Source organism: Poecile atricapillus, chromosome 13 (assembly GCF_030490865.1).
Source record: "Poecile atricapillus isolate bPoeAtr1 chromosome 13, bPoeAtr1.hap1, whole genome shotgun sequence".
Taxonomy (NCBI): domain Eukaryota; kingdom Metazoa; phylum Chordata; class Aves; order Passeriformes; family Paridae; genus Poecile; species Poecile atricapillus.
Genome location: NC_081261.1, coordinates 17,546,186 through 17,573,261, shown reverse-complemented (window position 1 = coordinate 17,573,261; position 27,076 = coordinate 17,546,186). Strand labels below are relative to the sequence as shown.

General features: G+C 53.7%; 1 protein-coding gene across 1 annotated transcript; it reads right to left on the bottom strand.

Annotated features, from left to right (window-relative positions):
• ETF1 (eukaryotic translation termination factor 1) lies at positions 1–26,397 on the bottom strand. Its single transcript, XM_058849186.1, has 10 exons — positions 26,092–26,397; positions 12,296–12,471; positions 11,422–11,561; positions 8,055–8,193; positions 6,976–7,166; positions 5,953–6,082; positions 5,455–5,610; positions 4,845–4,909; positions 3,587–3,734; positions 1–2,150 (listed from the first exon to the last, which is right to left on the bottom strand). The coding sequence occupies exons 1-10, from the start codon at positions 26,175–26,177 to the stop codon at positions 2,068–2,070; spliced, it is 1,314 nt and encodes a 437-aa protein (XP_058705169.1). The 5' UTR covers positions 26,178–26,397; the 3' UTR covers positions 1–2,067.
• Positions 26,398–27,076: the final 679 nt, after the last annotated feature.

Below are 27,076 nucleotides of genomic sequence, written 5' to 3'. Positions count from 1 at the left end.
TATATTCTTAAATATGGTTTAATACTCTTCTCCATTTCTGTACATCACAACACCAAGATATCACTGCTTGGGATCTCTCTGCAGAGGCTATATAGTATGCGAAGGCTAGGATCTCCCACCCCCACTGAGTGTGTTTGCATGTGTAAGTGTAATACATATCAGTATATATTGATATACACATCAATATATAATGCAATATATATCACTGAAGAGAACACATTGATTAAAGAAATACAAAAAATTTGGCATCATTTCCAAACTTAAATAGTAAAAATAAAAACTACAAAAAGGAGCTGCATACCCTAATGTATCATGTGAAACAACAAGCAGTATATTCAAAAATGTAAATTTACATCCAATTTTTGTGGTCTTGTCATGTCACATTAGACCCATTTACAATGGCAAAATCCAGAACATACTGCTGTGAGGGCCAGGGCTGTGCTTAGCCCTGAGCAGACCCAGCCCCACCTCCCGGGAGAGATTCCAGCTTGGATGTGAGGACAGCAGCCAAGCTGCCGGCCAGGTTAGGGACAGGGGGACAAATGGTATTGCTCACAAGGACAGGAATTTTGGACCTCAAACAACAGCGTGGCAGAAATTTGAAGAGAAGCTCCCTCTGTTCAAGTGAACCAGGACAAGAGGCAAAGGTTTGCAGCTGGAACAGGAGCTGCTCCTGAGGGAAGCACCGGGAGCGACGCTGGGAGAGCCCCCAGGGAGGGAGCAGGACCTGAGCTGTGCCACTGCTCCCCTGGGCCAGGACAGGACCTGAGCTGTGCCACTGCTCCCCTGGGCCAGGACAGGACCTGAGCTGTGCCACTGCTCCCCTGGGCAAGGACAGGACCTGAGCTGTGCCACTGCTCCCCTGGGCCAGGACAGGACCTGAGCTGTGCCACTGCTCCCCTGGCCTGCAGGGCCCTGGACCCCCAGAATGTCACCAGCAGGCTGGACACACACCAAGGATGAGCTCCCTGATCTGTGGATGCTCCGTGGCCCAGGCAGGACACAAAGCCTGGGCACTCTGGGATCTCCTAGAGGCGATTCCTCACCCCCTGTGGCACATCCCCACAGCACAGACACTGCTGGGAGCTGCCTGTGCCCAGGGCTGTGCCAGCTCCACGGAGCAGAATCCAATATTCCACACTCCCAGCACGAATTCAGCCTTCACTCCACTGACTCAGTATTCCTGTCAAACACCCACATCCATTAATGACCTGTGGGCTCAAATTCACATAATCAAGGAAACCTTACGCAGTCCTAAAGCAAAAAGAAAAACTTACTGAGGAACAAAAAGCCAAGTGTACCTTACTTCACTGAAATCTCATGTTTATTTTTGTCAAGACTGAAAAAAAAAATAAATTCCTGAAGGCTGCACTGCTCAAATCCAAATTAAGCCCAAGACTCCAGCAGCATTTTCATTGCAATCCATGAAGTGCATTTCCTAGTTTGTAAGAGCAGTGTTTCTGCAAATAGATTAAAGCACGTTTGGCTGGTGAGCCTCCCCAAACCATCAGAATTTGCAAGCCACATGTAATGAACCAGCACTCAGGTCAGTGCCTCCTCAAGCTTTTGAAGAGAATTATGGCTCCAACCTCGTTCCATTTCTTCTGCAGGCTAAGCTGAGAATGCCATGTAAATGGGTCACGGCGCTGCCAAATGCAGCAATTGATTTCTCCAATCAAAGTATAAAGAAACAAACCAGTAGGATCTTACTTCTATTAATTTTGGAAGGAAGAGGTTTACAGCAGTTAATGTATCATGAAGGTTAAAAAAATCATTTCCATAAAATACAAGAGCAACCAATTTCACCATTGAGTAAAAGTAAAAACTGGGATTCTTTTTAAATTAGTCCAAAGTGGCATATAGGAACTTAGTAGTTTGCTGCTGTACTGACACTATGACAAATCAAAGTGTAGGGTTTTGCTTTCTTAAATCCAAATGCTCGCGGATCAAGTTCTGGAAATGTTCCAATTCTAAGGCAGGGATCTGTTGTGTTTTCCACCATGAGTTTGCTCCTTGGGTTGGATGCTGGAGGGGCGAGGCACGTGTTGCCGGACCCAGCTCGACTACCTAGTAGTCATCAAGGTCAAAAAATTCATCGTCTCCTCCTTGGTATTCCATGCCCTGGAAGTCCACCCGGTACCGCAAGATACCTGCCAAAGAAACAGCCTTTAGCTTCCCTGGATTCCCACAGGCACAGCTTCCCCAGCCCCGCTTCCAGAGCTTCCCAGCCCTGTCTGGCTGAGGCCTGGCAGCTGCACTGAGAAATGCCACAGCACCGGGAAGGTCTTGCCCAAAGGAAGCTGAGCCTGCTCTGCCAGCCTGGCCTGGCAAAGCTGAGCCTGCTCTGCCAGCCTGGCCTGGCAAAGCTGAGCCTGCTCTGCCAGCCTGGCCTGGCCAAGCTGAGCCTGCTCTGCCAGCCTGGCCTGGCAAAGCTGAGCCTGCTCTGGGGCTGTCCCTGTCCCTGTCCAGCCCAGCTTGGCCAAGCTGAGCCTGCTCTGGGGCTGTCCCTGCCCCTGTCCAGCCCAGCCTGGCCAAGCTGAGCCTGCTCTGGGGCTGTCCCTCCAGAGAGCACCAGGGCACATCCCTGGTCCCCGAGGCAGTGCCCAGAGCGAGGCCTGGCAGCAGGATCCCGAGGGCAGCTGCCAGTGCAGCTACCTTCACAATGCACCAACAGCTCAGTGGCTGTGTTCCACCCCAAACACCAGCCCAGGGCTCTGGAAATCCTGGAGCCTGGAATCATTTACTGAGGTGAAGGAGATTTTCAAGGACATTTCCTTTCAAGCCTGCAGAGCATGGGAGTAAGGAAGATCCCACCATGCAAAGAGGCTGGATCTGGCAGGAAATGAGACTCCTGTGACTACAAACCTTGAAAACCTGGAAACCTGTCGCTCCTTATGGAGACAAACAGCCCAAGGTTCTTCCCTCCCAACTGGTGCTCTCTCTAGGAATTCCCCTAGAAATTCCTCTTTACAGTGCACTCCATCCATCAAAGCCCAGCACAGCCAGTGGCCCAGCTGTGCCCTGGAACCCCTGCCCAGGCAGGACATGGAGCATGGCACATGGCCCCACAGGATCTGTCACACTGGCACAGGGACCAGCTGCACCTCTGCCCGGTGCGGCTGATGCTCACTGAGCTCCAGAGCAGGACTGGCTTCCAGAGGCCTCACTGCTCCAGGAGGGACTAAAAATCCCCTTTAGAAAAGAAGATGAGGGAGCAAAGTACAGGGAGGCTCTGAGAGGTGAGCAGGAGCTCCGAGTGCTTCAGGAACAGGGCTGGGGCTGCCACCAAAGCCCTGTGCACAGACAGGGCCAGGAGCCTGGGGCCTTCCTGAGCTCCAGCAGCTGCACGGGGAGCCAGCCCAGCCCTGAGCCCTCCAAGGACACAGGATTGAGGAACACAGCTGGAAAGGGACAGGGCCCAACACAGACCATCATCCAGCTGGACAGGGAAAGAATCCACCCTGGTGAACACAATTGTTTGTTGAACTGCTTTCATGACTAACAGGAATAAGATTAATCCCACTTGTGCTGGCACAAGATTATCAAACCAACCGCTAAAGACAAACATCTTCCTCTTGCAGTTTACCTCCAATTCCACCAAATCCTTTCACAAATTGGGATCCTTCTTGTGATTTGTCTGTAACAATTTCCAATGTTGCTCCAAATTTCTTGTAGTTGTTTGCAAACCACTCCAGGAGGGGCATACTTTCTATAAGTTCGTGTTCCTGCCCAGTCTGTGGAGACATTGGAGGGGAGAAATAAATAACAAAAACCTGTTACAGTCACAGTGTGCTCAGTACTGAGAAAATCCCCCCCAGTTGGCTCCATGGCTTTGCCAGCCCTGGAGGGACAGCAGCCCTCGTGCTCCACAGGGACATTCCTGGGGGAAGGCATTCCTGGCACAACTGCACCAGGCAAGGGCAGGCACAACCACCAGCTCCTGGTGCTACAAAATTCATCACTGACAGTGTTTTGGGCCTTTAATATGAAATTTAGTGCAGAAGCAGGAGAAAAACTGCCTTGATTCTTCTGCTCCAGTGTCACCCCATGCTACAGCTAAGCTTCACTGCTCAGACTTGCTCTGCCCCCTGCACAGATTGCAGCCCCTGGTCTCAGGCAGGATCACTGATCCATGCAAGCACAGAGCCAAAAGGCACCGTTTTCTAAGCAGGAAGAGCAGTGATTATGGTGAAATAGAAACACCTCACTGCAGGTCACACTGCAAGCCCTCCATGCACAGCAGGGACTGGCAGTCCTCCCTCCAGGAGGGAAAACAGCTGGAAATGGCCCCCTGGCACAACCCAAGTGGGACAGATCCCACCCTCCTGACAAGGGACACTTTTCCCCCAGTTCATTCTGCCAAGTAACACAGACCCCTGGTCCACAAGGGCTGTTTGACCTGCACAGGCAGGAAACTCAGGCAGCAAATGACAGCTCCACGTGTCAAATACATCCCAAAGCAGACTCTCCCTTGGCACCCGATCCAGGCCACGATTCCTGACCTCACAGTGGTTCTGCATGGCCAAACCAGTGCCCCACAAGCAGGAGGCAATGGTCTGGGGCCTTGCCTGCATGGTGGCTACCAAATCCTTGTAGTGATGGTTTGGTGCTGGTCAAAGATCCCACACAGCCCATTTACACAACCCTGGCAGCAGGGAAGACTGGAGAAAAGCAGGTGTAGAATCCAGGGGCTACACAGGAAGAGCCACACGTTCCTGCCCTGAGGTGTCACTGAGTGCTAGAAGGTCCCTGTGCTCAGGTGCTTGGGACTAACTCAGTCCAGCTGCCCAGAGCTCTGCACCAACACACTGAGAACAAACCCAGAAGGCCCAAAGCTGAAATACCTCCTTGTCTGTGAAGTGGGATTTATCCTTCTCTTGCTCTGGTGTCAAATACAGGATCTTCTCCTCTGAGAAGGGAGGAAAAATTGTAATATTAGTTTGGGTAAGGCTGCAAGATGCAGTTTGAAGACAGCAGGCGACTGAGCACAGCCAACAACTGCAATACAGAGGGTCTGGGCACTGCCACTGCCTTCCTCCCTCTCTGAAGCTCTGTGAGAAAGCCCACAGGAACAGCAGCTGCAGAGCCATCACAGAGAGGGACAGGTCCTGCTGCAGGAATTGTGTTTCTGGCCACAAGGTCAGCTCAGTCTCCCCTCTAGTATCACACTCACAAAGCTGGAAGGAGGTTCCAGGCTGGCTCTGTGACCAAGTGCCCCCCTGGCACTGCAATTCTCTCTGGAACCCTGCTTCTTCCAGCTTTGCCCCCACAGGGGCTGGGAAGCTGCAGGTCAGTGACCTGCAAAGTAACACAGACCTGCACAGCATCCCTGTGATCAGATCCTCAGGGACCTGTCCTTTGTCCATCTGTCCTTTGGCCTCCAGCAAACCCACCCCAGTGAGGCACCTCAGGTGTTAAACCCCGAGAGATTCCAGTGTCCCAGAGCACACGTACCCTCCGTGCCTTGGCAGTGCAGGACGTATCTCATGATATCCAGGTTTTCGTAGACTATCAGGATCTCTACTGCTCCCATTTCCAAAGCTTTTAGTGTATCCTCCACACCAAAGCAGTACTTGCCCGTGTCCTGGCTGATCTCATCGAAGTATCGTCCTGCAGGGCACACATGAGCACTCAGCTCAGCACACACCCCTCACCCAGCCTCGCCTGAGGGCAACAAACTGCCAGAGGCAGCTGCACCACCAGGCCTGGAACCAAGGGGGTCTCTCAAGGAAGGATAGAGAAAGTCCAAGAAGTTTGGTGGGGCAGAAGAAACCAACCACACCCCCTCCATCCCAGCACTTGAGGTGTCCATGTGGCAAAAAGAACCAGAGCAAGTGTCACTCTCAGCCTGCAGGGCAGGGCTGGGCCAGCCCAGGGGCACTGCCAGCAGGGCGAGAGCAGCATGCTCAGGGCACACACCTGGTTCTGCAGGAGCTGCAGGGCATCACATACCTATTAGCTTTTTCTCTTGGATGAATTTCACATTGGAGAGGACCTCAGTTGACAACTCAATTGCTTGATTGAAGCCATTTTCTCCTCCGTATGAAATATCAACTAGTTTGAGCACTTTGGATTGCAACCGCTGAACGAGAGAGGGGAGAGACACGAAAACATAAATCCACTGCAGAGCAGGGCTGTCAGACTCCTCACCCTGCCACGAGAGCCTCTGCACCCATTACTGCACTTCACCTGAGGCAGAGGGACCTCTGAATGCACAGTACTGAACCAGCTTTCAGGCAACAGGGACACACGTTAGGTTTACTGGAGTTCAATTCCAACAAAGCTTCTGCTTTACATTTGCGAACACAAAGAATGCGAATGCCAGTTCCAAACCAACGAGGAGAGGTTTTTTATTGTTGCCATTTGATTCAATAAACTGTATTATTAAGATAGTAGCAAACGTTAACAGTTAGCATTAGTTGACACTAGTAGTAGTTATGCTAAGGCTTGGTAGGCCGCATGTAACCTGCAGATGAACTGTATAGCAGATATTGCAATGTAAGCAGTGTAACTAGGAGATAATCTAAGGAATGTACCTGTTGGCAGAATTTAAAGGTTAAAGAGATAATCGTACCAAGTAGTGAAAGAAATTAATAAATTGTGATGATGAAGAAATCATGTAGAAAACATATAAAAACCCTGTGATTTTTCTGTGGAATGGGGCTCTGTCTTTGGACGCTAGTCCACAGGCTCCCGGGCCCTCAATAAAGCACCGCATAAACGACTTCGGTTGTTTGTGTTTTCTTCGGATTGGGCAACATTATTAGACCAGTTTTAAGAACAGGGGTTCTCAGCTCCTTGCAGGAGGTATTAGGAATGGGAGACTCCTTTGGATACAGCAGGTTTTCAGTTTTGATCAAATCTCTTCAGACACCAGAGTTATGTTCCTCAGGAGGAGCATCTTGTATCAGAGCTACTGCTACAATCACCACACCACACTCAGACACGTGGGCTTGCTCAGAAAAGGCCACTCACCTGATCAAACATGTCCGATTGACTCAGCTCAGTTTTGAAGTCGGCCGAGCCAGCCAGGACGAGCCCGGCCACGTTGACCTTGTCCCCGGAGATGAAGAGCTGCACGGCCGTCTCGGCCACCTTGCGCACGTAGTTGTGCCTCTTCTCCATGCGCAGGCGGGCGAAGCGCAGGGCAGACTGACCTCCTCTGCCTGCAGGGAGGGATGGGGCAGCCATGGGGGACCCACTGCATCCCAGCAGTGCCCTCAGCACACAGCTGGCCCCGAATAACCAAAGCCAAGGGCAGCTGCAGCCTCCTGATTCAGGTCTGCCGCGAGCCAAGGGGCTCCCATGGAATAAAGAGGGTTCGTTCCCACCAGGAGATTTTTCTCCACAGAGGAAAATGTTTCTTTTCTTCCTATAAAGACTCACAACTCTGTAGAAACTGAACATCTGAGCACATCCTCTCTCCCTGTACCTTGAGGAGAAGACATCTCCTTTGTACGCTGTCTCCAAGCCTGCTGACGCAGTGCAGCCCAGCAGCCTCTGCTGCACAGCCTCACTGGGGACACTGCTCTTACTGCATTTTGTCCCACCCCACTCCACAAAGGACAGTGGGCCAGGAGTAACCAGCAGACAATTTGCTGAACTCATCAGTGGCTGGCTACAACATGGCACCACAGAGTGGAACTCGAGTTTTCCTTGCTCCATGAGCCCTGTGCTTCCTGCAGAGAGCAGCTTGCTGCTCCTCACTGTGCTGTGCACACACCAGCAGCACATCAGACCTTAACACTCCACTGAGTGGCATTACTGATTGTGCTACTAATACTTAGCTATAACTGTCCCAAAACCAAGTAAAGGGTCAAATGCAGCAAGAAATAAAAAGTGCCACTTCTAAGATCAACTGCATGCTACTGTGATTCATTAATTCTGACAGAAGGCTCAGACTGGAGGCTTTGCTGTCAGATTCCAAGGGAGCACAGACTTGAGCAGAGCTAAACCCCCACAGGCCAAGTTCCCCACTTGCACCCTCTGCCAGCCCAGCCCAGCCCAGCCCAGGTCAGGCTGCTGCACTCAGCAGAGGCACAGGAGTGTGTTACCGTGCTTCTTTGGAAGATCCACAGTGAATTTGTGCAGCACTTCTCGTGTGTTTCCTTGGAGAGTTCCGAAGAGTGCCCCGCTCCCATCTATTACAATAAAGCCAAACTTGCTGTCGTCGGAGAGCAGCGCCGTGAGGGCCTGGAACAGAGAGGGGCTGTGAGGCAGGGCAGGGCTCTCAGCAGGGACAGCACAGCCCCAGCAGCCTCAGCTCACAGCTGGCCACGGCTACTTTGTCATTAATAAAGTGGAGGGAAAGCAGCACATTCAGGAGCTGTGACCATTCCAGATCACTACAGAATCCCCGAGTTGTGCGGGTTGGAAGTGACCTTAAAGACCTTCCCATTCCACCCCTGCCATGGCAGGGACACCTCCCACCATCCCAGGCTGCTCCAGCCCTGTCCAACCTGGCCTTGGGCACTGCCAGGGATCCAGGGGCAGCCCCAGCTGCTCTGGGCACCCTGTGCCAGGGCCTGCCCACCCTGCCAGGGAACAATTCCTTCCACACATAATCCCATCCCATCCAACACTGTCAAGAGCACAAAGGAAACTCAAGTTTAATTTTGATCACAATCTCCCAGCTTTGCCAGTTCCCCACCTGAGGTCACGGGTAGATGTGACAGCAAAACCCCGGAGATGGGCTCTGGAGAGAGAGAAGTGAAGTGGATCCCACCTCTCTGAGGCTGCCTCACCTCTCTGGCTGGCACAACTGGAGCACAGTAACTCTCCTGGCATTCCAGCCAGGAAAGCAGAACTTGCTCAGTTCATTGTCAGCTCAGTTTTGCACTCCAAAGGATGGACACAACCTCTCTACCACCACCACTGGTCTACAGCACCTGCTGACTTCAAGTCCCACAGGCAGAATGATGAAATAAATCTACAGTGGCCACGGCAACTTCAGCCTTACAAAGCACAAGGAACAGCAGCAATAATTGCCCTGGGCATAACTGGCTGTGGAGAAGACAGCCAGAACATTTGCTGCAAAACGAAGTTACCCTTCAATTTTCCTCCCTTAAAAAAAAAGGCAGCTGAATATTTCCCACAAGGTCATTTAAGTTGCCCAACCAAAGCACGGTGCAGTATCGAGGTTTTTGAGTTGATTTTGCCCAAGCACCCAAACCCTGCACTCGCTGCTCAAGGCGATCTCTCAGCTGCTGTTCCCTCAGGGGCTGTCTGAGTGGGCAGAGACATCCAGCACACACACACACACACACTCCTGCTCACTTACACATGCCCAAAAAAGCAATAGCCAGAATCCTCTTTCTGGCTGGCAAAACCACATCAGTAGGATGGGGAACTTGTCAAAACTCCAGATTGCTTGAAATCACCAGTTTAACACTGAAAGTGATGGTGCTGGGTTACTGCACGGGACCTCGAGCTGCCTGCAGGGCTGTCAGCCTGATTATTGGGCTGAACTGAAAGGATAAAACCCATCAGTCATCCTCTTCCAAAATCCACACAAGCCAGGCTGCAGCTCCCAAGCTTAGAAGAAACAGAGGCTAAGGTTTAATGGAATCTCCTGGCCAAAGTAAATATTCTGTATTAATTCCTCAGCAGTGGGATGAATGAGAGGAGGAAGTGGCATATTACACTGCAATCTATTTAACTGGGACAGAGCCAAGCAAAACGTGTGACTGGAATGAATGCTCCAGCCAAGGTATCAAAGTAAGTCATTGTAAATCCTACCCCTCAGACACACATCAGGGCTCATAGTCCCCTGGGGGAGTTACTTCAGTTTCACACAGGCAATAAAATATCCAGAGGAAATCTTATCAGATGCTCTTGCCAGGCAGCACATCACTACAGCTCTGATGTTCTCGATTTGCTCTTATTTTCAGACAGTACCAATGATCAGCGATTCCCTGAGCAGCTCTGTCAGCAACTGCACTGTTTGACCTGTCAAGCACCAAGAAGGGACTTCTGCCTTTGCTCTGTTCCTTCAGCCTGGCCTGAGCTTCCTCTCTGCAGCTGTAGCCCAAAGGTGAAGCTCAGCTCCCCCTGCTGCTCCTTCCCACCTGATGTGCCCAGGAAAGCTGTGGGTGCCCGAGCAGCTGCCCTGGCTGCTGGGAACCCCGGGGCTCGAGGCTGCACAGCCAGACAGGGGCCAAAGGCAGAGCTCAGAGCTCTGCAGGGCAATCCCCAGGGAAATGGCCCCACATCCCCCAGCCAGGGAGAGCGCAAGGAGAGCACAGAGCCCGTGCAGGGAGGGGCTGGCAGTGACCCCATCATCAGGAGCAGCAATTCCCACAAACTGCCCCTGGGTCACTGCCACTCCTGCTGAGCAGTGCCACACAGCAGCACCAGTGGATTTGTAGCTGCTCCTGGGAACAGCCTGCTGGGACTTCTGAACTGAATCAGTGTCCTGAGGCAGCAGCTGCAGAAAAGACCAAATGAGTCCATCTCCTACAGGGCAGGAGGAAACCCAGCACCCTCCCACTGCCCACGGCAGCAGGGACAAACACCTCCCTGGGCTTGCCATCCTGCCTCTCTACTGAACTCTCTTATTTGCCTCTTGCTTTCACTCATCTGTGGACACATGGACCCAGCAGAACTCCAGACCTGTGTGCCTGTGCACAGGTTTTTGTTCCTGGGAGGTCAAAGGTGTGTTGGGATTTCATCCTTTCTGAGGAGACAGAATAGTAGGGATGGACCTGGCCTGTGCAACAAGCACACCTTTCCCTGCTGTACTCCTGCCCTCTGGAAGCCACTTATGGATCACACCTCCACAGACCCAAGCAGAACCACATCACTGGAGGGCCTGCCAAGCCCATGTCACACGGGTTTGACAACAGGCAATTAAGTCTCAGGCCACACATTTATCATGGGGAACATCAAGGACGTGAGGGGCACTGCAAACATTGAGACCTCTGCACCTGCCATAGCAAAACAGCCTCAGAGGCAATACACTGAGTGCTGTCATCCACATTTCTTTCAATATGCCTCAAACCATTCATTTAACTTAATTAGATGTTGGATAAAAATAATCCCACTTCCCCCCAGACAGATTAGGCACATGCCAGTTCTCCATCAAGCCTCTCAGTTAACACATCTGATAGCAAGACTGGCAACACTGATATTATCTTGGCAGCATTTTAAAGCCTGAGTTGGAATAATATCCATGGGCCTCTGTGGGTAAGAAAAAACCACCCTTCCTCCAGTTACAGAGAGGAGCTCCTGTCTGTGGGTTACACAAACACAGGGCTGGGAGGAGCTGGGCAGTCCCTCAGCTCCTTCCAGCAGGCATTCCCCATCTCTGGCCAGTCCCAAGCCATCCAGGGGCCTCCCCAGGGCACATTCCTGCTGCTCTCCAGGCTCAAGCCCAGCAAGGCTGTGCCCAGGCCTTGGCTCCTGCAATGGGAGAGTCCTTACCTCCGTGTGGAATTTGTTGTCACACAAATACAACGACGTATTGATTGGTTTGAAAGGTTCAAAGTCAATGTTGACTTTCTTCTCTTTTCCTTCTTCTGTCACAATTGTTCCACAGTAAACAACCAGACCATTTGGAGGTACTACAAACGACACAATGCAGGTTTAGATCACTAAGGAATGTGGCAAGCTGTACCCATCAAAAACTGACTGCCAGCCCTTGAGACTCATAGCAGAGTTGAAATTCAAGCTCTCTAACTTTTCCCTTTTCCCCACCTCATTCCCTCCCAGGTCTCTACAATGGGAAACTCATTTAGTGCACCTGCAGCAGACATGCACCTGCCTGTTACAGCCAGGAGTCTGCAAGCTCACAGCACCCAGAGAAAGGCTGAGCAGCCCCAGAAGCCCTGCTGGTCCCCACACAGGGATTTGCAGAGTGATATGCCACTGTTCAGTAACACTGAACTCTTCCAGGGCTCATCTGAGATGGCCTGGCTCTGCTTCTCCCCCCAGAACAATGGCAGCTGCTCAATGCCATGCATGAGGCACACAGAAGTTTCTGCTTGACAGGAAATCACTGCTCTAACACAAATGAACTGCTGTGGAATATCCAGCTCTTAAGTCTGGCCAAGCTTAGCAGAGTCAGCACTAAGAACAGAATCATGACCCCACTCTTTAGAGACAAGGACCACCTTACTATTCTAGTCCCAAAGTCCACCCCTGAAGTAGCCATCCAAGGGCAACATACCTGGAATATCAGTGCAAAACAGCAGCACAGGCCAATAGATTTGATTAGGAGAAAACTGCATAGTGCAGGAACTTAAGGCTGCTTCCAAGAAAGGGAAGTGTGCCAGCATCCATACAAGCTAGAAGTTACCTTTGTTATAGAGTTTCAGTCTTTGCTGTACAGATGTAATGGCTCCCAGTACTGAAAGGCGATTCACTCTTGACTTTATGTTGGAGGCAGTGCCAAACTCGTCCGCTAACATTTTTGCCACTCGCGAGATCTGATCTTTGGGGGGAATGATCAACGAGATCATGCTGGTACCATTGCTGGGGAGGGAAAAAAGAGATGTAAGCAGGCAGCAAGCACTCTCCCACCAGACTCCATGTGCACAATCCTCTCCTCCCTCCCACCCAGTGATGCTTCTTCGCTGTTACTGGTGCAATTCCCCTTCTGCTGGACAGCAATGGGAGAGAAAAGAAAACAAACCAAAACAGGCTCTTCTTCAGTGCTCAGCCTCTACCAAGCAAGTCCCCCAGAAGCAGCTTGCTTTCTCTGGGGTTCTACTCTGAGAAGCAAGAACACGTCTACAGACCAAGGGCTGCACAGACCAAGGGCTGGGAGCAGAAGGAATGGAAGCAGCTCCCAGCAGAGATTATTTAAAACAAAGCAGCCACATACTTCAAGGACATCTTAGAGCCCATTCCATTTGTTCTCAGACAGCTGGAGCACTAAGCAGCCCAAGTGCTGTCTTAACACTTTGTTTTCCTCAGATTAGTACAGAAAACTGAACGGGAAGGATCCCTTTGTCACAGTGAGTCTTTTCTGCTTTCCCACTATCACTTTTCTTCCCGGAGCAGCTCATCAGCTCTGGCAGCTGCTTTAACTAAACTGTGCTAAGCACACACTGCTGCTTCACCAGCACCAATGCCAGGCACAGAGTCAGGAGATAAGCCCCCCACAAATCACAGAACAGGCTTAAATTAAAGGAAAATAAGTTTGATACTCTTTTTCCTAGGGATTTGGGGTGGGTCCTGCAGAAATCCTAATCCCCAAAGCTGCCTTGTGGTTCAAATCCACCCAAAGCCAAAAGGAAAATTGGGGAAGTTCCCATCTGCCTTCCAGCAGGTACCTCCCATTTGCCATTGAAGTATCCCAGATGTCTGAAGTGCTGCCTCTGCATTGTCTCAGATTTAACTCAGACCTCATGCTTCCCATTAGAGTAATGGCATCAAAATCAAATCCCTCATCGTATCCTCCAGCCCTCTCAAGGGCAAACCAGCTAAGCTCTGTGAAAAAGCCTTTTCTCAGGATTCTGAGTCAGAGAGGCAACAAAGTGCTTTTCAAATATCAAACCCCAGGGTTTTGCTCTTTTATATTTCTTAGGGGAGGAGGAGCCTAGCCCAGCCCCTGCTCGCTGCAGTTTCAGGCTGTCACGCACCAGTGTCCTGCTGAAATGTTTGGGCTACAGAGGCAGCAGGGAAGTGCTTTAAAAAGCATCACTTCATTAGCCTCTTTACACAAGTTGTACAGCCCTCTCCCGAAGATCCTCAATCCAGGCCAAGTTGAAACGGAGGCTGGTAGGTCAAATAAGTCCCTGACCTTAAAGACAACTAATTGGTTTTAATATCTGAGCTCCCCATACACACCAATCGAAGTCACAAAGCCACACTGGCCCGTGGTATTCCCAGGAGGAGCTCTGAGCCATGCTGGCAGCTCCCAGGTCACCCCAGCCAAGAGTACTCCATCTCCCACTCAATTAAAGCAGCTCCCACCCCAGGGAATGGCACCAGCCCTAGGGGACAGAGAATGGCTCTCATTCCCAGCAGGCTCCTTTGAGCAGAATGAAAGCAGCTCTTGTCTGAAAGCAACACTCCTGAGTTCTCTCCTCCTCAAAGTCTTAAGACAGTGCCCATGACACCCAACTTCCTGCAGCCCCTAAGGGCATCCCAGTGTGGCAGGTGGGAGTGGCACTGTTACCCCCCTTGGGGACTCCATGGCTCTCCTGCAGGAAGAGATTCCACACAATTGCTCCTGAATTGAGAGGACAGGGGGGAAAGAGCAGCCAGTCCTGTCACAAGCTGCCTGGAAGAAGAGCCCAATCCCCCCACCTACAAACTCCTTACAGGAATTTGCAGAGAGCAGGAAGGTCCCCCCCAAGGCTCCTTTTCTCCAAGCTCAGCTCCCCCAGCTGCTCCTCACAGGACTGACTCCAGCTGCTTCCCCAGCTTTGTGCACAGCAGGAGGAAGGCTGGGTGTGAACCCCCACCCCACGAGCAATTACTCAGTAAAAAGTCATTTGAAAAGCTCCCTTCAGTTTTTGAATGCAAGTCACCCATGAGATGCCAGCCCCCAGCCTTGTGCACCCACTGGGTCCTGCTGGGGCCACTGGAACTGGGGGTTACTTATCCCCCACACAGCACCTCATCCACCAGGCAGGGGCACAGCACTGCTCCTCAGGAACAGCCCACCCGAGGTAACACAGTGGCCTTCACAAGCCCTGGTGATTTATTACTGCAAACAAACAAATGAAAAGGGTCTCAGAGGATGCACTCCCCCTCATTTCAATCTACAACTACTTCAACACAGCACAGTACTGTGCCTGGGCCAATCCTCCAGCAAATTCCAGTCTGGATTTGTATCCAAAAGCACCTTCCACTACCAACATCAAGTGCACTTCTTGGGTTTGGCATGCTTCACCACTATTTACACAGCCAGAGCTATTTCAGGCTCTAACCAATTCCTGCAGAATACAGCAAAACAGCTGGCAATGCATCTTTCCACAGGAGCAACCTTCCAGGCTGCTGGAAGCCTCGAGCACGAGGAGCCAGCCAGCTTGTCACCCTGTCCCCAGACACCCCTAGGGGTCCCTAAACAGCCAAACAACCAAAGACTGAGACCAGCAAAGAAGCTGAAGCAGATGGGCACCAGCAGAACTCCCTCACATGTTGCCAACACATTGGTATCTGACCATGGAAGAGCAGCTTTCCTCTCTCAAAGCAACCTTGTACCTGTCTGTGACTCTAAAGCAGCACGGCAGGGTCTAAAAACCCGGTGGTGCATCTGCTAAACTCACCCCAAGGAGATAAAACACAGCCAAGAATTTCTAAGAAAGCTGCTGTTCAAAAACACTCAGAAAAAGTAGGTTATTCTGCAGAGTAAGGTAATTTCCAGGTCTCCTCTGGGTCTTCGCAGCCTCAACAAGATAAAAGGTATTTCTGCAAATCCCACCCTGTCCCCTCTGGAGTGGAGGGTACCTGGGAAGCAGGGAAGGACTGTCCCCACAGCCATGCTAAGGCCTCCCCAGTGGGGCTCAGCTCAGCACACCCCTGCTGTGGGGCACACCCAGCCCCACTGAGACCAGGGCACTGCTCCTGGGCAGCTGCAATGTGCCAGGAGCTGGCTGTGCCCCACAGCACCCACAGCACACCCAAATGCCACCAGAGCAGCTGAGGCTCTGGGACCCAGCTGAGCCAGCTCTGCCCCTGTTCTGCCCCAAGAGCTGCCAGTGCCACCCAAGGGTGGGATGCTCTGAGATGTTTGCTCTGCAGGGAGCAGCATCCCAGCCACGGGCCAGTGCCACTGCTCAGGGGACTGGGCCCGAGGAAAATCAGGAGCATGAGGGGCACCAGCCCACACCCTCCAAAGAACCAAGGGGGCAGCTCATGCCAGCTCTGGAGAGGCAGAAGGCCTGCACTGCAGGCACTGCTCACGGTGCCAGCCCTGCCAGGAACGGACAATTAGCTCAGATTTATCAGCACCTGCCATGAGCAGCATTAGGTATCTCTAGGAGAGAGGATGAGGATCAAAGCTCTAGAATTCCCACACCACAGCAGGTGAGCTCTAGTTTTCTCCCACAGCGTGCTAGAGGGCTGTTTGAGGGAAGAGGGGAAGCAAAAATAAGCACATTTCACTCTCTGGGGACAGCAAGCTCTTCAGAAAATCAAGGCTTGTGGATAGGACACCCTTTCTATTATTAAAACTCCAATGTTACTACAGTTGGCATTTCAGACAAGTGTGCCACCCAACAGCTGTCCCAGACACAGAGACCTGAGAGCAGCTCTGCCAAGGGATCAGAGCGAGCCGTGTGGGCAGCGCTGCATCACCACTGAGCCAGTCCTGAGAGGCTGCAGGGCAGAGCCATGCTGTTCCTCCTGCAAGCAGCTGCTGTGGAACCTGAGCAAGGAAAGGAGGGATCACCCCAGAGCCCTCCCTGTGCTGCGTGTCCCTTCCAGAAGCAGGGCTGGCCCGGAGGACACTGGCACCAGCTGGGTCCCTGCTCCCAGCCCACGCCACACTCCGTGCCAGGAGCAGGGCCCTGTGTGCATGTGCTCAGTGCTCCAGCACGAGGGAGGCACCAGAGCAGGAGCCAAGAGCACAAAGCAGGCACTGCACCCATGTGGCACCCCGTGGCTGCTTGCCATGACAGCTGCCAGAGGAGCCCTCTGCTCTGGGTGGCCATCTCCACCTGCAGGGCTTTGTCACCACGTTCCTACTCTCCTGCCATCAACAGCTGAGCAGATCCTCAGACCTTCAGCTTTCAGCTGGTACAGACAGTGATGGAGTGGTTTCCCACATGGCTCCCACCACCCTACACAGTGCTGTGCCACCGAAATGGGTCCTACACTGCCACACCCCAACCACAGCTCCCTCACCTGGCACACAGCCAGCAGCACTCTGAGGAGGAGCAGGCAGTCAACCTGCCTCCTGCAATTTGGGCTATGAGCTGGCACAGGAGAGCATTAATTTCACAGCCTGCTATATAAATAGCAGTGACTGGCCTGCCCTGTGCTATCAGAGACCTGACAAACAGCAGCTGAGCTGTAGCTGTTTCACAGTGAAACATTTCACACTACCAGCACACTGTGGAATCTGGATACACAGGCAAGGGAGGGCAGTCATTCTCTACAACTCCAAATTTTTACAGGTCACAGCTTCATGAGCACCCTGCTCTCCCCAGGAACCGAGGGCAGCACCAGACCTGTGTGTGACTGCCAGAGACTGGCAGGAGCACAGAGCCAACAGCTCCCAGATAATCTGATCCCAACCACATTCCACAGGCAGGAAGCTTTCTATGAAACAACTGTTGCCACACACTGCTCCAAGCGACGTTACCTTGCCCAGGTCACCTCTGCTGCTCTCCAGCCAGGACTGAGCGTTACTGGGCAGCACAACACACCCCCTGTTATGTGATGGCTAAAGCAGGTCCGTGCACAGCAGATGCCAGCACTATCTCTGCAGTGCAAGCAAAACTCCATCAAGCACATCCCAGAGGTGCCAAAGAGCTGCTTCTGAACCAACACCCCCAGTGCTGCAGTGGTCCTTCAGTGAAGGGCTGAGTGCAGGGCACAGCCCACAAAATCAGTGATGCGAAGAAAGAATATTTGAGGGGTTTTGTGCTGCACCTGAGCAGATGCTGAATGGAGAGCTATAAAAAGGAAGCCTCCTTTGGTACAGGCAAGTACAAAATTGTTGGTTTGGGTTCTCTCACAACACCCAGGCCATCAGACACTCCCCACTCATCCCTGCCCTGTGTGCAAGAGCACTGACCTTGCCAGAGGGAAGTTCTACACACGCTCTTGCAACTTATGAATTATGGCTGTGAAACAAACAGGTCACAGCTGTGCTCTTTAAAGACTTAATGTCTTTTAATAAGACAAAGCCTTCATCAAAGTAGCTCAAGTCCACTTGAGATGCCAAATCTAGAGACAACAGCAGATGCAAGAGCTGCACAACTTTTCCTGGAAAACCTGCTAGGAAAGAGCATGGAATCTCAAGAGTCCAGTATCCCTCAGTGCTTCAGAGGCTACATCATCTGGAAGCCAAAGACTGCACAGCCTGTGAGACTATCAGCTGAATGCTCTGCAATAAACCCAGCCAAGCCTCACTGCTGGAGGCACCAGGGCTTTGTGATGCCCCCAACAGATGAACTCCCTCTCCCTGCTGAGCCCAAGGGCACAGCTGAGCAGGACACAAGCACTGCACAGACACCCAGGCAGAGCACACAGCACTGGGGAGCTGAGCAGGACCCACCACAGCTCCTCTGAGGTTTAATGTGCAGCTGAGCCAAAAGCCAGGCAGAACTTTGTATAGCACAATTTCAGCAGGAACCTTACAGTCCTCCAGAGGCATCCTGCATTTCACACCAGCATGCAGCAGAACTCTGGATCATCTCCTAAGAGGCCACATCGAGTCATTCCTCAAAGGTTTCCACATCATCCGAAGAAGGGTTTGAAGGCATGGAAGGGACCATTCCCAAATAAAAGTAAGGCAGAGTTCACCCCTCTGGATCCACTGACACCTCAGAAGCAGAGAAAAAGGACAAGATGGGGGCAGGGTGGGTATGAGGAGAGGACTTGCAGAGTCAGGAGACCAAGTAATTAATTCTTCAGGAATCCTTTTCAGCATAAGCATTAATTGGAGAAATCGAGGCCCCCCTCCCCTGAACTGAAGAAACACTCCAGACACCAAATTCCTCCATCAGTCTCTGAATGCCACCTCTCCTGTGGACAAAGGAAAACCACTTAACTGCACAGCATGAGACTGTGCAGCTATTCCACCATGGCTCACACAATGCCAGGCTCTCCTGCTGGAGTCCTGCTCCAAAGCCCACGACAGGAATCTTGTACATCACTGTCCTCTAATGCTGGCAGACTGGATAGAAAAAGCACGTCATGTAACCAGAAGCAGCTTGAAGCAGACATTCAGACTGTCCTGGAAAGGTATCCTGCCCTCCTACCCTCACCCACTGACCTTCTCACAGACGAAAAGCCTCCAGATGCCAACCAGGCTCTGAGTGCCAGCCAGAACCCACCCTGAAAACGCAAGTGAGCCTCATTTCCTCAGTGCACCCCTGGCTCCAGCAGCCAGGGAAGGCTTCCCACAGGGAGGCAGCAAATGGCTGCTCAGCAAAGGAGCAGAGGCAAGCCTGGCTGGAGCCTGAGAAGGGTCAGGCGAGGCAGTGCTTCCCCCTGAGCAGCCGCCGGCCGCCTGCCAGGAGCTGCCTCCTGAGCTCAGCCTCCCTCACTCCCAGGACACAAAGGAGGTGAGACAAGAATCAGGTCACGGACTTCTACTCCTCCACACAGCACAGTCTGGCAGCTCTCCTGTGTCTGAGGGCTGCAGAGGTAGCAGGTGACAGCGAGCCCTTGGCCCCTGGGCCACCACACACCACCTGCCCAGAGGGACACATCAGCAGCTGTCCCCAAACTGGGGCCGGCTCCCTCCCCAAACTGGGGCTGGCTCCCTCCCCAAACTGGGGCTGGCTCCCTCCCCAAACCAGGGATACTCTGATGCTGTTGCCACCACCAGCACCCCCACCCCAAATCAGATGTGCAGCTCTAGGAGCAGATCCCAGCCTCATCCCAAGCACTGGATCAGCACAAGGGCATCCTGCACACCCCACGGAGAAGGTGAATCAATGCCTCTCCAAAATCCTTGGATCAAAGGCCACACACCACAAAATATAATTGCATAGGCATGTTTTGAATAGGCCTTATTGGCTGCATCTGACCTCATGCAGAAAGCCCGGATGCCCAATTACTGGGAAGTGGAACAGACATTTCTGCACTTCAGACATTTGTGACTCACTGGGAGGCTCAGTTTTGCCACAGCTCCCCTGTTCTCCCTCCTCCTTCTCCAATTATTAATGCTCCAAGTTTAAAAGACTTGTTGCATTATGCTAATGGGCCATTTGGGTACAAGATGTACACTGAGGGACTGAAACAAATCCAGATTTGCTTATTAAGATGCTAATGCCCCAGAGCTACATGGGAATATGTGGCTAACAGGGGCGAAAAGAAATTCAGTTGCCACAAAGCCAAAAAAAAAAGTCTGTCCTCTTTTGAGGTGCTCGTTCCCATCTCCTACCACGTCATTCCTCAGGGGCTCATTCATTAGCTCGATGTGAATGATGATCTGTGCATGAATCACACTGCTCACTAATGATTCACACAGTTGTAAAAGAGGTACCAGGCTGCTGAACAGCCACAGGCTGTCAGACACTTGCTGGAGTTCTGATCTGGAGACACTTTTCCAGCTCAGGTTCTCCTCAGCCACTTGCTAGTGAGCACTCTCCAAACAGCACTTCCTAATTGTTGCTGTAATTCAAAAGGAACAGGTACAGCAGGCAGGTGAGAGCCCAGGAAATGTTTTACAACCATTAGACCAAGGCAACCAGCAGGATGTCAACAACCCTTTGGACATTATCCCTGGCTCCAGCTGTGTTCCCACCTGGCACATCTTTCTTAGACCACCTACTCTCACTGAAACATGAGACTCGCTGCTTTAGTCCTGAGAGGTCTGATCAGCCCTGCTTCCATGAAATCCCCATTCAGCTTCTCCCCCAGCACTGCAGACACTGGCAGCCTGAAGAGCTCCAACAGAGCAGGGGAATGGTGTGGAAGCAGCTGCTGTACATACCACATGGTTTCCTGCCACAGTGCCCTCAGCTCTCCTTTCTGCCCTGAACCCTTTCTATTCCAGCCTCTCTGCAAACACCTCCTCCCTCTCCTGACACCACCAAGACAGCAAAAGGCAGTACTGACACTGTGGCCTTTGCCTCTCACAGAAACACGACCTCCTTTAGGAACTCCCCCTGCCACAGGCGGGGTGAGAAAGCACCACTCAGAGGAAGCAATCTGCCTTGGGTAAGAACCTAAACCACAACCTCTTCCCTAGACACTCCACGCTAATGGCAGATCAAGTCAAAGCAGAAAACTGTCAGTAAAGCTCAATTCCTGCACACCCTCCTCCTCCAGCCCTTGTCCCAACCATGTCTCACATTTCCCAGTGTGACAGCCCAGCTCAATTCCAGCTGGAGCAGGACTCTCCTGCAAGACAGGGCCACTGCAGACACCAGCTCACAGGAGAGGTCCTCAAGGCTATCCCATGGCAGCAGCACAACGTAACAGCACTGCAACCTACATAGCACAGCACGAGTTGGAAAGCCAAGGACCACCCTGGCCTGGCTGTGCCCTTCCCAGATGGACCTGCTCACCCAGGCCTGGGGCAAGGCCTCCATCGTACCCCCATCCAAGGGTGAAAGCTACAGAAACAGCTCCTGTATCAACAGCTAAACTGGCCCAGAGCTCAGACCCCAGGCACAGCCACAACAACAAACAGATCCTGATAAAGAAGGGAAAGAGCTCTGCTGCCAGGCTGGGAGCAGGGAGGGAGGCTCGGGACTGACACATGTCTGGCAGTGCTGGCAGACACCCGTCAGTGCTGACAGATCTCACCAAATGCTCCTCCTGGTGTGTGACACCCCCTTGAGCCAAGAGCTGCTCTGGTACCTGCCTGGGCACAGTGGTGGTGTCACACTGAAGCAGGAGCACACCCTAAATCTGCTGTGCTGTGTCTTGTACGAGCAGAGAATCCCCACTGGGGTTAACTTGGCCATGACACTGTCCCACAGTTATTCCAGCACAATGACCACACACAGCACAGTGCTGCAGGAGCCCTGCCCAGCCGGGAGGGACATACAGCTCACCGAGGCAGCACAGAGAACCCCAGCTCCCCAGGACCTGGTTCAGAAGAAGCTGGGAGCAAGGCAAAGCTGTCACTGGTCCCAGCCATCCCCTGCCTGTCCCCGGCCGCGGAGCTGCTGCAGCCGTGCCCACGTCGGTGTTAACTCACAGCCAGGAGAGGAGGGCTCTCAGCACACTTCTGGAAAGGCCCAGCACCCTCACCGTGGAACAAGGTCAAGTCTCCCTTATTCCCCAGATCCACCAGGCTGTCCAGGCACATCTCAGCCCTGCCACACTGCCTGGTCCCAGAGCAGCACCATCCCAGAACAAGGTGTGGAGAAACACAGCCTCCTGCTCCACAAGGCTGGGAAACAGCAGCAGTGTGGCTGATTCCAAGGCTGGGCTTTTCCATCAGGACCAGCAAGATTCCAGACAGACTGCAAGAGAACCCATCAGCAAATGATGCTGGGCAAATCCTTTCTGTCTAAGCAACAGGTGAGCCTGTCCACCCTCAAGCAGAACTATGTCTCCTTTTCCAGGAATTAAAGTAGAACTAGGTCTCTCTTTGCAGGAATCCTCACGTATTTTCAGGTCTCTGTCCTTCATGGTGACTTTATTTCTCTCACTTTTTGTTTCTTCCATATAGTACATGGAAGTCTCAACATGGCAGAATCCACACCCAGGTAGGAACTGCAACACTGCTTTCCTCCCAAGGCTCTGGAGACACCTTCTCTTGCCATTTCTCCCTCCTTCAGCTTTGAAATGTTTCTTCCAGTTATGACCAGAGTAAGTTACTTGTTCAGACTTTGTTTCTGCATTTGCCCTGCTCGACCCAAATGTTCTTCCACACTGGCCTCAGTAACGTTTGCAGTCAGTGCCTTGAGAGACCCCTTGATCTTCACCTCCTCTTTTCCTGTTCCAGTAAAATAACCAACAAGGGCTCCTGCTCAGGACAGGGGAGATGTCTCCAGAGAGCAGGTTCCTGAAGGTTTTCCCACTGTAAGGGAGCTCCACACCCTGCACCAGCTGCACTCTCATCTGGCATCTGGAAGCCCATCTGGCCAGGGAAGTGTCAGTACTATTTCCAAGCAGAGATGTTTGCAGAAGAAAGCATTTCTAAGATGTGGAGAAGTTTCCAAACATGATTCCAATGTGACATCTCAGGTCCTCTCCCAGCAAAGAGATTGCTAGTTCCTGCTGATACTTGATTTTGCCAAGCATTTACAGCTTAGATTAGCAAAAAACCCTGCCCATAGGCCAGCTAACTATTTAGAACTGCAGAGACGAAAGGAACAAAGAGGGATTGTCAGTTTAGCACTGACACTGGAAAACTGCATGAAGCAACAGCAGAAAAGCCCCGAGAGAGAGGATAAAGGAAACCAGAGTGGTTAATGCTGCTTCTACTTGGGCTGCTGCAGCTCCACAGAGAAAGACACAGCTGCAGCTTCTGGGGGGCCCAGTGCTTCCCCAAATCTGTTCCACAAAACTGAACTGTGGACTGAAAGCAGAATGAATCCCTCAGCAGGGGAGAAGCAGAGATGTCTGTCTGATGAAAGTCTGAGCGCTCCAAGCCCTCCAAGATGAACGACAAGGTTAAACTTCCGACAAGGCCACAACTGCCTCAGCAGCAGCCTTTTACTCCCATCTTCTTCTGGCCACAAAGGTTAATTGCCTGTAGTGCTCCAGTGGCCCCTCTGCTCCTCCTCACACCCTGTGCAGAGCCCAGCTGTCCTCCTCCACCTCCCCAGATCAGAAACACCAATTCAGCCACCCTGTACAGGATCACACAGTCTGCAACTCAACTTCGGAGAGCTGGAAGGAGATAACTTCTGATTTGGGAAGCAATACACAGATAACAGCTCCTTCTAATTCCTGTCAGCAGAGACAGGGCTTTGAGGTGGGGTCAGAGAGTTAAAAATTATTTTTCATTGTTTTGAATTGACAGATTCTTTCTGTAGGGATCAGTGAGAAAGCCAGCTTTCCTTAGCACAGCTGGGAAAATAAAACAGGCCATTCCTGTTAGGATGCTACCTACCTCCAGGTTTGAGAGGCAGACCTAGCCGTGCTGGCCTCCAGCTGATCAGCTTCTGGGAAAGCTGAGGTTTTCATCTTTCCCTTGGGTGCCCTGGCCAAGCACTGCCCCTTTCCTCATCAATCCCATAAAAGCACTTCCTCGCTCTCCTGCTCACTTGACTTTTGTTAACTCCCCACAGACTCCACTAAGATTTTACCAGAAGAGCTGGATCACAGCAGAGGTGCCCCAACCACCACATGCCAAGGGAACATCTAACTCCAGCTTCCTCCATTTCCCGTCCCTTTGATCCCCTGCAGGAACAGCCGGCACTGAAACTGGGACACTGCTGCTGGGTCACTAATGGAGCACATGAGTAAGGGAAGGTGGGGACACCAGTGAGGCCCTGGCCCTCCACATCACCCTGCTGGAAGGCTCTGCACCCTAACCCACCCCAGAACAGGTCCTCCTACTCCACAGGAAGAGGAAGCGACTCTCCAAAGGCCGGAAAAGCCTGTTCCACTGCCCACACCTCCTGAGCCTGCTGGGGGCTGAGGCTGCAGCACCTCTTCTCCTTACTGGACCCAAACCAGGACAATTGTGGCTGGGACTCCCAGAAGACACTGAACCAGCATCAGTGGAAGTGCTCAGAGAAGACATGCTGGCACCAGCACCGCCTTCCCCAGGAGCTGCTTTAGCAGCTGGCACAGATTAAATTGAGGGACAGCAGAATCAGCACAGCAGGGGATGTGCTGGATCCAGGGGGAACAGCTAAACCCCCGACACGGATCTGACCGTGCCCGTGACATCTCTGCTGCACAGCAGAGCTGCTCCAGGAATCATTGGAAGAGGGAATTCAGGGCAGACACCTGGGCTGTGGCCCCAGGAAGCTGATACCCATAAGAGACACCTGCCCCTGGGCCTCACAGAAGTGCTCCAACACCAGCTGGAAGCTTCTCTGCAACACTCATCTATCCCAACAACACCAGAGCTGGCACTGAGCTGGGCACAGTTCAAGCCAGGGAGAGACAAAACTCCAAAAATCCTACATTTCTAAAACCCACCCAGGCTCCCTCAGTGCTCTTACACAAAGCAAAGTCACAAGTTCCAGAGGATGCCTGGAGCTTCCTGGGACCCCTGTGAGCACAACCCGTGCTGCCCACACCACGCACAGGCACAGCCCAGCGATCAGCTGGGGCAGCCAAAGTCCACTGTGCCACAGGGAAGGGCAGCCCAGGCTCCCCACTCCCCTCTCCCACCCACCATCCCTGCACAGCTGCATCATAAATCAGAGTGAAATATATTTAGGGAGACCTGTGGCTCGAGTTCCTCTCCTGCCTGGGTTGGTTTTCAGCTGAACAACTCCACAGGCTGACACTACACACAGAACAAGCACCAGCACTAAGGACATGGCAAGACAGCAGCTTGGCCTCTGCCAGCTGGCCCAGGCTTTTGGGGGGCCACAGAACGATGCCAGCGCTGCCCCAGCTACAGCAACACCTGTTCAGGTAAGCCTGTGGAAACTGGAGCCGCAAGGGTGGCTAAGGAGTGACCCTTCATTTTTATTTTATCAGGCTGTCTGCCGAGACACACTTTCTCTGCTGTTTTACAGCCCCAGAACCCCAAGATCTCACAATTCCTCGGGCCCAAGAGGGTTCCCAACCGATGGAACCAGCACTGCCAAGCTGCCCTCTCAAACAGGCACCTCTGGCACGGGGCACGCTGCAGGAACAAGCATTCTGGGGGGGCAAAAAAATAAATTAAATTGCAAGGATTAAAGTGGGATTAGAGACTCTAAACTCCCCACTGTTCAAACTCTGGAAGAGCTTGTTTTCAGGGAAATGGAGCAGAGCACCTTCGCTGGGAGGGGAAGAGTTGAGAACGATCAAATAACTGTCGGTAAGGAAAGCACCGAGTAAGTGCTGCCTCAGCCCCTGCCTTCCTGCCCTTACCCCGCTGCCTTCCCCGGCCCAGCCGCCGCCTTGGGAGAAGCCCAGGGCTGCACGAGGAGCAGAGGAGCGTCTCCTCCGGCTGGAATCCGCCTTTCCCCGGTGCCAGCTGGCACGAGGCGGCCGGACGGGCCGGGAGCGGGGCGGGCACCGGGGACACGCACCTGTGCCACCCTCGCCGGGCCCGGGGGGAACCGCCCCGCCCGGGGCCGGCTGCGGGAGCAGCTGCGGGGCCGCGCCGGGGCCGGCGGAGCCCGGGGCAGCCGCGGCCCTTTTCCCTTTTCCCGTGCGGGAAGCGCGGTCACGCTTCCTCTCCGCGCCCCGCAGGGCCCTGCCCGCCCTCCCCGCCGCGTCCCGGCCCCGAGCGGCCGCACAAAAGGGCCCCGGGGCCGGGCAGGGGCGGCCGGGCCGGGGCTGCGCCTCCCGTCCCCCCCGCGCCGGGCGGGCCCGGGCAGCGCCCCGGCCGCGGCCCCGCTCCAGCCGGGACACCCGGCGCTCCGGGGCGGCGGGCCCGGCGCTCACCCGCGGGCCGCCTCCAGGCTCTTGATGAGCTTCTTGATCTTCCAGATCTCCACGTTGCGGTCGGCAGCGCTGGGATCGTCCGCCATCTTCTCCCTCCTCCTCCTCCTCCTGCTCCTGCTCCTCCCGCGGCGGCGGGCGCGGCGGCGGGCGCGGCGCGGGGCGGGCGGGCGGCGCGGCGCGGGGCGCTGGGGCCGGGTGTGTCCCGGGCGCTGCCGGTGCCGCTCGGGCCCCGCCGCTCGGTGCCCGCTCCCCCCGGCGCGCGGCGCTGACGTCGCACGCGGTGCTCGCGCTCCCCCGCGCCGCGCACCATGTGTTGCAATCGCCTCACGTGGGGGGCCCTTGACGTCACTTCCGGGGGGAGCCGGCAGCGGGGCGCCGCGCCATTGGCCGCCGCCCCTCCCAGCGCGCGCGCGCGGGGCATTGTGGGGCGCGTAGTCCGGGGGGCGACCGGCGGGGCGGGGTGGGAGCGCGCGGATCTCGCGAGAGCGGCGCGGAACGGCCCGCGCGCGCTCAAAGGGCCCGCGAGGGGCGGCGGGGGCAGAGGGGACGGGCGGGCGCGGCCCCGGGGACAGCGGCAGCGGCCCCGCTCCTTCACAGCAGCGCAGCGTGTGCAGCTGCACCGCAATAACCCCAGGGAGGCACACGCCACAGCCTCTCGGCACAGGCTGCTCAGGGCTGGGCGCGCCGCCCTCGGGGGCTTTGTGGCACCGGAGAAGTCGCACTGCCCCCCCAAGTCACCACTGCCCGGTGCTGCACCCTGGGGACACCGCTCAGGAAAGGGCTCCGGGCTGTCCCCTCAGCCAGCCCACAGTGCCCGGCTCTGCCCACGGGGATTCCACCCGGGAAAGCCCCAGAGCCTTGCTGAAGCCAGGCGAAACAACGTCCAGTGCTCTCCCCTCACCCAGCCAGGACGGGTTCCACTGTGGGAAGGAAGCTCATGGGCGAGACACCACTTTCCTCTAATGAACCCACACTCACTGTTCCT